The following is a 12,539-nucleotide window of genomic DNA, read 5'->3' as shown; positions in this document are numbered from 1 at the left end:
GCCGGCCCCGAGGACACCTCACAGCTGGAGTGGGGCGCCCCCTGCGGGCTGTTTGGAATCTGACCGGCACCACAAGGACCACAGAGCTGGGCTCGGTGTGGGGGGCTCTGGGGCTGGAGCAATGTGTGTCTGACAGACCCCAGGCACGGGGGTTTCATCTTTCCGTCCTTCTCCCATGTGAACCCTCCGCCATCAGCAGAATCAAAGAGGAAACGAGACGGCGTTGTCCAGTCTCCCCAGGACTCACAGATGCTGTAAGGAGCAAATCCACTTGTGACAATATTTGCAGCAAGCATGCATCATCCCAGGAGCTCAGCCATTAACGCAGCCCCACAGTCCCTCTGGGGGGGTAGACTGACCCTGTTTTCCACATGCGGAAACTGAGGCACAGAGCGGGGAAGTGACTTGGCCACAGCAATACAGTGAGTCCGTGACAGAGCTGGGGACAGAACCCAGAGTCCTGACTCACCGTCCCCAACCTCTAGCCCCTTATGTCTTAATTTCTGGTTTAGGTCAGAAGTGAAATGACTTTGTCGGGTCGTTACCCAGCCCAGCATGGACATTTGATCGTAGCAGGGGAAACACCCCAGCAATTGGCATGGCCGGCAGCTGCTGCTGACGAACCCCAGGACTGGAGTGGGGGGTGGGGATGGGACTGAGGGGCAGTGGCAGAACTGCAGGGAGGGGCTCCACACTGGAATAGGTCCCCGGGGGTCAGGATCGAGGGGCGTTGGCAGGGCTGTGGGGGGTGACCCAAGGTTGGAATAGATGCAGGGCCTGCAGGTCAGGATCGAGGGGCATTGGCAGGGCTGTGGGGGGTGACCCAAGGTTGGAATAGCTGCAGGGCCAGCGGGTCAGGGTCGAGCGGCGTTGGCAGGGCTGTGGGGGATGACCCAAGGCTGGAATAGCTGCAGGGCCTGCGGGTCAGGGTCGAGGGGCATTGGCAAGGCTGTGGGGGGTGACCCAAGGCTGGAATAGCTGCAGGGCCTGCGGGTCAGGACCGTGGGGTGTTGGCAGGGCTGTGGGGGGTGACCCAAGGCTGGAATAGCTGCAGGGCCTGCGGGTCAGGATCGAGGGGCATTGGCAGGGTGAGGGAACCGGAATAGCGCTGGAAGCCGCGGGCCAGGAACGAGAGACCTCCTGAGACCCGTGTGGGTGAAGTTTGCAAGCACCTGCCTACACTAGTGGCCCGGCCAGTGCTATTAACCCCTCAGGTTCCGGAGCCATAGCATGCACCCGTTAGAAAGCTGGGGTACGTTATTCGTTTCGGGCTTGAATGGTTGAGTCTCCGGCTCTGTGCGTTGGAATGATTTTTTTTTTTTTTTTTAAAGCTCCCGTCCCTTTAAATGCACCCAGATGACCTGCAAACCCAGCTGGGCTGCGTTACTAACCAGCCCTGCCAATAAAACGGAGCCCTGGGGGCTTTCACTCTATGACTCCTCTCCCTGATGGGCTGCGGTCTCTAGGCTAGGTGAGTGTTGCCAGCTCTGGGCTGGGCCTTTTCAGGCCTCAGAGAGACTTGAACAAAATCCTGGTTCTCCTGGAACTGGGACCCCCCGTTTGTTGCAATGGGCAGCTGGTTTCCTGAAGCGCCTGTCGCTGTATTGCCTGGTGCCAGTTACAGAAAGATGGAAGAGGTGTTGGTCTCTTTATTTGAGCAGACAAGGCTCCCCCCAGCCTCTGGGCTACGCTTACACCCCAGGGATGAACCGAGCTAGGGAGAGGAGGTGGCTTGATGGGATCCCTCCTGTGTCGCACCATGATGTCCCCCTGGCCCTGCTCCCGAGGCCTGGCTCCCTGCTGCCCTGCCCCCTGTGCAGGGGGTTCATGCCTGGGCCAAGCGGCTGCTTTGCACTCGTGGCGATCCCTGCACCTGGGGCAGGTGGATGGCAAGCCAAAGCCCTGGTCACGCCCATGGGGGATGCTGGAGCAGATGTGGCTGCTAGGGAGGGCCAGGTACTAAAGTGACTGTACCGTTCATCTCAGCTGGTGCTAGGGCCGTGTGACCCCTTCTGTCTGGGGCAGGCCTGGCAGTGACAAGGCAGCCATGACGCCTCTGCCTCCCCATCACCGGAGCCGTGGGCCCCCCTGCCTGGGAGCGAGCCTGCCCCTGGCCAGAAGGCGATTTGGGCTGTGTTCATTCAGTGGCCTCTCGGCTGCGGCTCCCAGCCAGGCCCTGGCTACAGCCGTGTCCGTGCCGCCTGGCTGGCAGATCTCTCCTGCCCGGCCTGGGTTGGGGCTGTTGTAGAGTGGGGGAGGGACCGATTCCACTTCCTCTGGGGGTCCTGGCCCCTTTCTCCCTCTAAGTGGCTCCAAAGGCACTTGCTAGGTGCCCCGCTGGCTGGGTCTGCTCCTCTCCAAGCGCCTCTGTCTCTGGGGGTGACTCTCCCTCCCCTGACATCCCTGGAGCCAGTTTAACAATTCACTGTGTGTGCTGGGGGTTGCACTTTCCTCTGAAGCATCTGGTTCTGGCCGCTGTCGGAGACGGGTCGCAGGTCTGATCCGGTCTGGCAGCTCCAACACTGAGGGTCAGTTGCCGTTTGCGACGCGCTTTGAGATCCCTGGGGTGCTGACGCTGGAGAGGGGGCTGAGCCTTCTTGAGTCTCTTCCCACTGACCGCTAACCATGCAGGGTGGGTTGTTTGAAGGGTCTGGGTGGTTCTGTCTCCTCCACCGTCCCCAGCTGCCCGTCCGCACCATGATGCTGCGCTCGGGTAAGATCACGCCCCGGGTGAAGAAGCCCTTCAGCCCCAGAGAGACCAGTGGCGATGTGGAGGATCTGGGACCCCCAGTTCGGAAGGCGAGTGCCCCCAGAGGGGGGAAGAGCCGGGGGAGAGGCTGGCGAGAGGATGGCCCTACAGGTGAGGGGGCTCAGGCTGGGGAGGGTGGTGTCCCAGTGCTCTCCACCCCTTCCCCCATGGGCATTGCGTGCCCAGCACCTTGCAGAGCTGATGCCTTGTGCTGACTCTTCTGTGGGTCCCCCCTCCCCATTCCACCTCCTATGGGCTGTAACCGCCTGCCCCCTTTGCCTCCCGCAGAGCCCGTGTCCCCGCTGACGGGAAGGGCCCTGAAGGTGCATTTCGAACTGTGCCCATCCAGCCCAGCAAGCAAGGCGGCTTCCCTCCAGGGCCCACCCCTGGGCGTCGTCTGCTTCTCTCCCCTGGGCACAGAGGGTAAGTGGGGCTGGCTGAATTGCTGGGCCCCTGATGACCGGGCGCTCCCGTGCCCTGCCTCGGGGCTGCATGTGAGGCCAGCTGCCCCAGCGAGGGCGCTTCGCCACTGTCTGGCCTCCAGGAGCCCTCAGGCAGCAGCTGAGTGTGGGGAGGCCCAGGGTTCGGTCTGGGGGGGCCACTGTCGGCGACTCTGGGGATTGTGTTTGTGCTGCATGGACATCGACTGGACTGGGTCCCCTCAGCCCCAGCCTGCAGGCTCTGGGTGCTGCCCCATTGGTTGCCCCAAAGTCCTAGTTTGTCCCCATTGAAACTTAGGGCCATCTTGAAGCCAGGCTTTTGTCCCTACAGAGCCAGAGAGCCCTCGGGGGCAGAGAGGGAAGCCCGGGGCTCAGCCTACGGGTGGAGTTGTGTACTTCGGAAACCTCCCATCGGATGAGCCAGAGGAAACCAGTATCTTGAGCCCGTGAGTACGGCGTTCCCTGGGACGGGGGGTGGCGGGGGCGGCTGTACCCCTGAAGCTCCAATCCCCTTTCTCTGTTTCCCCACCCATCCAGCTTCATCCACAAGGCCCTGCCCCCCAGGTCCAGCCAGAAGCCCCCCAGGAAAGAAACTCCCATCAAGACCCGCAGCACCCCTGAGAGCACGCTGGTCCTGGAGCTGGTGAGCTGGGGGGTGTCTGTGCAGGGATCAGGCCCGTCCTAAAGGAGCCAAATCCCCACCGTGGGCCTGGCGCCACCGTACAGTGCATCGTGGCTGCTGCGCCAGCTCGGGGTGCTGCTGGGGTGGGGGCCTCGCGTGTGGGGAGGGTGCTAAAAGCAGCTCCGCACTCCCTGCTTGTAGGAGGGGACCCTGGTCTGCTGCTCCCTGACCTCCAGCCGGGACGCCGACTGCACCTTCCTCACAGACTTCCAGGGGGACGCTTATCGGGTTAGTGCCTGGCAGGGGCTGCCGAGCAGCCTGGGGTGTGATTGGGGCAAGGTGTGTGTGTGGGGGGGAGCTGGAGGGGGCTCCTCGCCCTTGGAGGTGGCAGCAAGGAAAGAAGTGGGGAGAAGGGCCCCGCCCCCGATCCGCCCACTAGATGGGGCTCGAGAGCCGTGTTCACCTGGCCTCCCTGCCTCGGGCCTTTCCCGCAGCCCTCCCGCACCGATCGGGCTCCAGGGCCCTCCCTGGCCGGTGGGCAGTGCGGGGAGAGCAGTCCCTTCCCATCTGCAGTTGCAGTAGCTAAAATCCAAACTGCAAGCGCCACTGATCCTCCTGCTTCAGGGCGCAAGCCAAGCCTGCATGGGGGTCAGGAAGGAGTGGGCTTACCCTGCACGCCAAGGGACTGGGCCATCCCCTGGAGCCAGCGGCTCCTGGGGACCAGATCCGCAGCTCGATGGGCCTTTGAGCTGACTTGCTGCCCCCTCTGTCTCTGGCACTGAATGAGAAGCCTTTGCTGGAGGGGTGTTGTTTTGTTTGGGTTGGGGGGAGGTTGCAGTGCAGGGGATGGAGGCTGGACCCATTAATACAGATCCCTGCTTCCTGCCCCCTGGTTTCCTTGAGGTTTACATGAAGCTGCGTCCCCACGTGCAGGAGTTCCTGGAAACTCTCTCCAAAGCCTATGAGGTACCTGCTGGGCCCCTGGCCTCCCTCTCCCACAGCCAGGGTGCTGCACGGATGTGCTGGGGGTGGGGGGAACACTGTGCCACGCCAGGAGGTGTAAGGGAGTAACGATGTTCGCTGTGTGGGAGGAAGGGATGTGCTGGGACATCTGCGATAGGGAGAGGACCCAGCTGCAGAATCCAGATCCAAAGCCAGGCTTGAATTCGGAGGTCCGTGGGCTTGTCTGGGTGGGTGGTGAGGGGAGGCCAGCTGGGGGTTCATCTCTGGACTGAAGAGATCTCTGGAATCACTGGGTCCCAGGGTCAACCCCCTCTCTGCCACTGACTCCCTGTCTGACCACATCGGTTCATCTCCCTGTTCCTCCGGCTCCGCATTGGTAACAGCCGGTGATGCTCCTGGGAGAGGAGGGTTGTGGATATGGGGGTGGGGGGTGAGCTGGGGTTAATGCCATTTGTGTCTGGGAGCTGCTCAGACACTACTGTGGGGGAGCCGCTCCCAAGCCCTGCTTGCATGCTCTTCCCCCAGATCTTTATCTTCACCACTGCAAAGCAGGACTACACAGAGAAGATCCTGGATGTCCTGGACCCTCAGAAGAAGCTGATCAGGTGACTGTCCCAGGCAAGAGGTGCAGGTCTCCTCCCTGCCCCCGCTCAGACTCTTATCCTGCCCTGGCCTCTCCCTCCCAGGCACCGCCTCTATCAGCAGGACTGTCTCTGCCTGCAGGGTTACTACGTGAAGGACCTTTCCATCCTGGAGAGAGACCTGGCCAGGACAGTGGCCCTGGATGATTCCCTCCAAGGGTTCCCTTACCAGGTAAGTGGGGGGTGTTGGATGCAGCTGGCATGGCTCTGGCTGCACAGGCTGGGGGTGAGCTCTCCGAAGGCAGTGTGACCCTCTGCCTGCTCACCCCCATCTGGTGCCATGCAGCGGGTCAGAGGTCTCTTCCCCCAGCCCCCCACCTCCCTTGGGGAGGGGGGAGTCATGTGTTACGGGGCATAGGTGAGGCGTGCTTCCCGTCAAAAGCATAAGAAGGTCATTTGAGCCCCTTTTAGCCCCAAGGTTCCTATGGTGCTTTGCAAACAGTCGCACTCCCCTGCTGCTGGAATGCAGCTGCTTCTGGGGTGTGATGCAGCAGCTAAACAATACCCAGCAAGGCTAGGCTGCTGAAGGTAAGACTTGCCCATGTACGATTGCCCCAGCATCCTGGCTGGATTCTACACTCTGCCTCTCTGGCATTCTCCTGAAAGCAAGTGACACCCCAAGTGCCAGGGGCATTAGAGACCACAAGAGGTTGGGTCCTTTAGCCTCATCCTAAAGACCAGGGTCTCCCATGCTTGGTCCTAATCCTGCACCCTTCTCTGCTGAGGTCCTGCTGGGGATGTTTGCCTGAATATGCCATGCCCGACCATCAGTGGGGATAAACACAAGAGGAAGCAGGATTTTGGAGAGGGGTTCCCACCCACCCTAGCTCTGCAGAGCATGAGGAGTCCAGAGAAGCCGATAGCAAGAGGCCAGTGTGGCTCCATCAGAAGCTCTTTAATGACCTGAAAACCAAAAAGGAATCCTACAAAGAGTGGAAAAGTGGATGAATGGTTGAAGAGGTGTCCAGACAAATCGCACATGTGGGGGTGAAGTGCAAAAAGCTAATTCCCAAACTGTTATGCCTCGCAAGGGACATATGCGGTTCTATAAAAGACAAAGGAAAGCACAGCCCACTTAGCGGGGAGGCAGAGCTAATAAGGGATGACCTCAAGAAGCTGGAGGTGTTTGGTTAATGCCTATTTTGTTCCTTTCTTGGCTAGAAAGGTGAGTTGTGATCAGATGGTTAACGCTATGCAATTAACATACCAACAACGAAGGGGAAGGAATACAAGTCACATGGGGAAAGAGCAGGCTAAAGAATACATAGCTACGTTCACGTTGGCAGGGCCTGACAAAATTCACTCTAGGGTCCTTAAAGAACCAGCTGAAGCAATCTGAGACCTGTTAGCAATTCTCTCTGGGGACTCCTGGAGGATGGGCAAGATCTTGGAGGACTGGTGTACAAAGAGGACCAAAGAAGTTCTAGACCACTCTGCCTCGCTTCACTCCCCGGAAAGATACCGGAACCAAATTCTAACCGCTCCGTTTGTGAGCACATGGAGGATAATAGCCAGCCTGGATCTGTCCAGAACAAATCCTACCGAACCAACCTACTGTTCTCCTTTAATCTCCTTTGGGGTTACTGGCCTAGTGGATGGCGGGGAGGGAACAGACATGATGATGGGGTGGGTGGGTTGTGTCCTTTTAAAAAAGGCTTTTGACCATCTCACCTGAAACTCTCAAACCCAGGAAATGCAATCAAGAGGAAATTGCTAATGGTTGGGGTGCAACTGATCCCCAAGTTGTTATCAGTGACTCACTGCCCAAGGGGGAGGGTGTATCTAATGGGTCCTGCAAGGTTTCAGAGGGCAGTGGTGGAATCCCCATCAGTGCAGGTTTAACTGGTTAGACAAACACCCCTCGGGGATGGTTTAGGTTGACTTTGTCCTACCTCAGTGCAGGGGGCTTAGACTTGACCTCTTGAAGGGAGGGATAGCTCAGTGGTTTGAGCATTGGCCTGCTAACCCCAGGATTCTGAGTTCAATCCTTGAGGGGGCCATTTAGGGATCTGGGGCAAAAATTGGGGATTGGTCCTGCTTTGAGCAGGGGGTTGGACTAGATACCTCCTGAGGTCCCTTCCAACCCTGATATTCTATGATTGAGGTTCCTTCTAGCCCTGCACCTCTAGGAGTCTACACTTTCTCCCCACTCTTGCCCCTGGATTTCTAACCTCTCCACATTCCCCTGGCTAACTGCTGGCTGGCGGGGCTGCCTGGTTCTTGCACAGCCAACACTCCTTCTTTCTGCAGATTTCCAACTGGATCCCGATCCCCGGCTGGCTGGGGGACCGCCAGGACGAGGAGTTGCTACGCGTTCTCCCGCTGCTGGGGAAGCTTAGCCAAGTGGTAAGGAGACAAGCACGCTGAGCCAGCTCGGTCACTATCCCCCTAACCCAGCTGACCAAGGGGCTGGATGGGATCTCGCCCGTTCTTGCCTTTCATGGGCATTGCCCCTCCTCAGGGCTCAGATGTGCCCTGTTTCTATGGAGACAGGCCCCGAGCTGAGCAGTAACATGGTTCGTAGTGCCACTCCACAGTGCTAATCTAGGGTTATTGATCTACCAATAAAGTGGCTGGATCAGCTCCTCTTACCCTCAGGAGTCAGTGGTGCTGATCATCTGTTTAGGAAATAATGCCCCTGTAACGCAATGGCAGAACATGCCACATCTTCTCCCCCCTTCCCCACCAGGGGCTGGTCCACTGAAGGAGAAGAGCCTGTTGGCAGAGTTACTTGAGCAGTAGCGGGAGGTCTGGGATCTCCAGCACTGCAACACAGTCTCCAACTCCCCTGCCTCCAACTTGTGATGAAAGAGGGGCTGGGGCTGAGCCCTGGCCCAAACGAAGCACTGCCCACCTGAGCTATCCCCTTTGAAATCCCTCTCCCATAGGGTGATGTCCGCACTGAAATCCGGAGGAAATACCGTCTCTGCAAGCTACTGGCTGTAGACTGATGTCTGCCCAGGGACTAAGTGTAGAGGGGAAAAGCCTTCCCAGAAGTCTGTCCTGATGAGCTGCTCTCAAAGGTCCCAGGCACAAAGCTTGCAGCAAGGCAAACGTTCGCTCTTCTCCTTCTCCACATACACCCAGCTGGGAAAACTGAGCTTGGCAACCTAACATGAGCACAGAGGGTAGCTTCCTAAAGGGGAAATCCAAGTCTGACCCCCAACTTTCAAGAGCTACAGTTCAGAAGTTACTAGTGCCTTTGAGTATCTGTTTTGGGGGGGGTCCAACTTGAGAACCTCTTAAAGAGGACTGGGTTGTTTTTTACCCACCCTCTGACAAATCAGGCCCCTTAAATGTGTCCTAGATGGGCACCTGGACTCATAAGTTTATTAAGAAAATCTTGGTGTGTATATTAACCCAAACGAAGACTCTTCGAAAACTTCCCCTTTACTTAGTGCTCTTCAAACTAGGAGGAGACAAAGGAAGCTTCCCTCTGCAAAGCAACAACTTCCCTGCAGATCTTTGCAACCCAAGAATTGCAGCAAGGTCCCAGTGCTTGAGACCCTGAGTGAAACAGACTAGAAACAAAAGTTGAAACTGACCGGCCTCTGAGCTGAGAGAAATACAAATGGCTGAAGGTAAACTCCACTTAAATTCTGTTGTCATCTTTGTATTAAGCTGGGCTGTTTGTATTGGCTTTGAAACTGGTGTCCTTAAAACAGTTTTTAAAAAAACAACCTTTTGAGACAGTTTGTTCAGCCAGAGGACTGCATTTAAGGCTTGTTGTTCCAGAGTGGCTACAGTCTAGTATCTGAGTGTGTGCTGGGGCCCAGGGCAATGGTCGCTGGCTTGTGCAGCTCTGCCCACTGCTAAGATTTCTCTAGTGGTGCATTCACACCTGCCTCTTGTCTTTGTAGCTCACCTCCTGAATTCTTCCAACTCAGCACTTCCTCCCCCTGCCACAAAACAACTCAAGGCCTCCCTCTTTTCCCAGGGTGGGTCAGTGGAGAGCAAGCCAGGCTCTCCCTGTAGCCACTCCAGGGGGCTGATTGAGTGTGGGTGGGCCCTGATGGGAGGGGAATTTGCAGCCAGCCTTGGCTTTCAGTTTTCAATCTGTGTGCCCCTGTCTTGCCAACATGCCCTCCCCCATGCTGGGAACTGAGCCACTTGGGTGAGCAGGCTGGCACAGGCAACCCTGGGAGCTTGGCACTCTCTGATCACATAGTCCGGGTTCTGCAGTGAGCCACGGGCACTTCAAAACTGTAACAGCAGCTAGTGCTGTGTTCAGCAAGGCCATCCCCAGGGCCAAGGAGCTGGGGTGGGTCAGCGGTCGACCATCCAACTCAGCTGGGCCAAGTAGCTCTTTCCAGGCCAAATGTTGGTATTCTTCCCTCCCTGCCCCCCAGACACCTCCCTCATGATCATCCATGTGCAAGGCTGGTGTGTAACCCTTGTGCCTGGCTCTGCTGAGCCTGGGGTGGAGTTAGAGAGATTTTTGTGTGTTGGGTCCTCTCCCTGTTTTTAAGGGCCGTGGGCTGAGATTCCCAGCTGGACTCTTATAATTTTTGTTTTGAAAAGTTCTTTATTTGTAACCTTGTTTTGTTTAATAAAAAACCACCATCAACTACTCATCTCTGCTGTGCTGCTCCCCTCTCCTCCTACACCCCCCCCCCCCCAGCTGCCTGCTTTGGTGCAAATGGCCTGACACAGACTCAGTCCTAGTCACCAGAACACATGCCAGAGGGAAACTCTCTTCGCTGCTGGTGGCAAAGGGCTGCTGGCTTGCAGGCAGCCCCAGCCATGTAAGGTTCTAGATCTGGGGTAGCCCCCAGAGGGTGGCAGTCGTACAGCAGGGACAATCTGCCCTGCTTCTGAGCCAGGGGCGGCCAGACAAGGGAAGCCCCAACTGTCTCTCTTGGGTGTCTGCCCAGGTGCAGCCATAAGCTCCCTGGCTGCTGCTCACTGGAATAGGCACAAGTTTCCCCTATAGGTGCAGCCTTGGGCTGGAGCTATTCCCACCACAGACCCCCTCCAGCCCCCCGTGGGGTGCTCTGCCTGGGCTACATGAAGGCTCAAGAGCCAGCCATACTGGGTCTCTGAGCTCAGGCAGGGGGTCATGCTGCTAGACCCAGAGGTCCCAGGTTCAGTCCCCACAGCTGATGCCCCTGCCCCAGGCTGGGGCGTCTGGGAAGAGTGGGTTACTGAGCCAGCCTTTCCCTTCTGGGGGAGACTAGACTGTGACCTAGCTGCTTTCTCCAGCCACCGGGAAATGGGGGGGCCCATCCTGTTCCAGGAGCTGAGGAATGCCCCCTCCCCCAGCCACCACCAGCTCAATCACAGCAGTGGAGTCGGGGTGGGTGTGTGTGTGGGGGGTGGCACCAGAAATCCCACCAGCCAGCCTCATTCCTCCACATGCACAAGGGGCTGCAAACCCCAGTAGCCAGAGGTGGGAAGCCTGGGTCCGGTTCAGCAGCTGCCCAGCCTAGCCCTGTGGCCAATAGCAGCCTGGGTGCATAACCCTGCCTCTGCCACCCCTGTAGAATCCAGCCGGATCCCCTCACCAGCTTGTGTAACTCTATCCTCAGCGCCCCCCCCTGCCTTCTGCTGGGCTCTCAACACTGAGCACATGGCCGCTGCCGAACAAAGGGCCCTGTTGTCAGAGAAGCCCTTAGATCACCCCATCCTGGAGGATTTCAGCCCAGCTCTCAAAGCTATTATGCGGGGGGGGGGGAGAACCAGTAGCCACCAATCGTACTGCTCTCCCGCAACAGGGCCCCGGGCGGGCAGTGAGAGAAATCCCAGCTGCACAGGGGCCACGCTTCCTGCAGGAGGCTCCTGTCAGCTCCACCCCAGTGCAGTGCGACACCTACTTTGTAGCCAGGAGTGCTTCAAGCTCCCATACAACCAGGACAGGGCTGGGGAGCTGGGTTCTGTTCCCTGGCCGGCAGTGGGAAGAGGGGTTAGAGCTAGGGATGGGGCCTGGATTCGGGGGGGGGGGGCATGAGCAAGTCCCTTCCTCTCTGTGCTTTGGTCTCCCCAGCTCGAGTGGGCTCCCTGCTGGAGTCCTGCTGTTAGAGGAAGGTGGCAATGAGCAAGGCGGCTCTGAATTAGGCAGAGGGGCAGCTGCAGGAACCATGCTCCCATCCTGTGAGACGGATGGGCATGAGGGGTTAAGATTCAGGAGACCTGGGCTTGATTTCTGGCCCTGCCACAGCCTCTGTGGTGGAGTTTACTTGGGCAAGTCACTCCATCTGTGCCTCAGTTTTCCCATCTGTAAAATAGAGACGGTAAGCCTGGCCCACAGTGCTTTGAGATCTAGGGATGGAACATGCCATGCAAGTTAAGAGCTGGGCTGGGACCGGGAGGCTGTGCACAGAGAGAACCAGCTTTAACCATTTCAGTGCTGGGTGAGGACCCGCTCACCGTACAGCAAAGGGACGGTCAGCCCTCAACCTATACACCCAAGCAGTGCACTCTTAGCTGGACCCCAGGCCCCTGCCTCCGAGACGTGAGTGCTACGGGGGGGACATTCCTGAGACCCAGTTACGTTCCCCTGGTGCTGGTTTTAGGGTACTGAGAGTTCATCAAATCTACCCCCCACAGGAACACTGACACTCAGCTAGTCTGATCTGCAGAGGGCTGCCTGGTGATTCCTGGGTCCAGCCCATATCTTGTAGTTGAGCTAGTGCATCTGTTAACTAGGACTGGACTTCAAGGGGTAGAGCACGTACCATGCCCCCAGGTAAGTTTGCTCCAGTGGTTAATTCCTCTCCCTGCCAAATATGTGCCTCTTATTTCTAGGCTGGATTTATCTAATTTCTGCTTCCAGCCCTTGTCTTGTTCTGCCCTTTGCCTGCTAGATCAAAGAGCCCTCTGCTGCTAGGGGCCTCTTCCTCATGCAGGTACTTGGCTGGGGGTCAAGTCTCCTCTCAAGGGTTGATACCACTAACAGAGAAGCCCTTTGAGTAAGAGCAGCCGAGCAGAGGTCAGGCTGCCTGGGTCCCAATCCCTGCCATTGGGACTTGCTGGGTAATATTTTGAAAGTCCCCTTCCCTCAGTGCCTCAGTTTCCCCATATCGTATTTGTATTGCAGGAACACTGACCCCCATTGTGCTAAGCAGGGCACGGAAGATTTTACAGCCTAAAGGGGCAAGAGGGGGAAAGTGAGGCACTGGCCTATG

At 57.7% G+C, this 12,539-nt stretch overlaps 1 protein-coding gene and 1 long non-coding RNA gene across 2 annotated transcripts; both read left to right on the top strand.

Annotated features, from left to right (window-relative positions):
• Window positions 1-1,207: 1,207 nt before the first annotated feature.
• Window positions 1,208-5,815, top strand: LOC141977982 (CTD small phosphatase-like protein 2-B). Its single transcript, XM_074939817.1, has 10 exons — window positions 1,208-1,471; window positions 2,683-2,860; window positions 3,038-3,172; window positions 3,521-3,635; window positions 3,727-3,832; window positions 4,013-4,099; window positions 4,715-4,777; window positions 5,300-5,379; window positions 5,461-5,587; window positions 5,798-5,815. The coding sequence occupies exons 2-10, from the start codon at window positions 2,698-2,700 to the stop codon at window positions 5,813-5,815; spliced, it is 894 nt and encodes a 297-aa protein (XP_074795918.1). The 5' UTR covers window positions 1,208-1,471; window positions 2,683-2,697.
• Window positions 5,816-6,420: 605 nt separating this feature from the next.
• On the top strand, window positions 6,421-8,436 carry LOC141977643 (uncharacterized). The gene is made up of 3 exons (XR_012636253.1): window positions 6,421-6,580; window positions 7,666-7,761; window positions 8,304-8,436. It is a non-coding gene; the product is annotated as an uncharacterized LOC141977643 (long non-coding RNA).
• Window positions 8,437-12,539: the final 4,103 nt, after the last annotated feature.

The sequence above is a fragment of the Natator depressus genome, chromosome 25 (genome assembly GCF_965152275.1).
Source record: "Natator depressus isolate rNatDep1 chromosome 25, rNatDep2.hap1, whole genome shotgun sequence".
In the NCBI taxonomy this organism is placed as follows: domain Eukaryota; kingdom Metazoa; phylum Chordata; order Testudines; family Cheloniidae; genus Natator; species Natator depressus.
The sequence above is the reverse complement of the archived record's forward strand: the minus strand, read 5'-3'. Positions and strand labels throughout refer to the sequence as shown.

What these genes read in the sequence shown, in the direction of transcription:
- LOC141977982 (XM_074939817.1), top strand. Translation starts at nt 2,698, where the DNA reads ATGATGCTGCGCTCGGGTAAGATCACGCCCCGGGTGAAGAAGCCCTTC. An exon ending in CTCTCCCCTGGGCACAGAGG is followed by an intron (nt 3,173 to 3,520) that starts GTAAGTGGGGCT and finishes TTGTCCCTACAG; the next exon opens with AGCCAGAGAGCCCTCGGGGG. An exon ending in TCCAGGGGGACGCTTATCGG is followed by an intron (nt 4,100 to 4,714) that starts GTTAGTGCCTGG and finishes GGTTTCCTTGAG; the next exon opens with GTTTACATGAAGCTGCGTCC.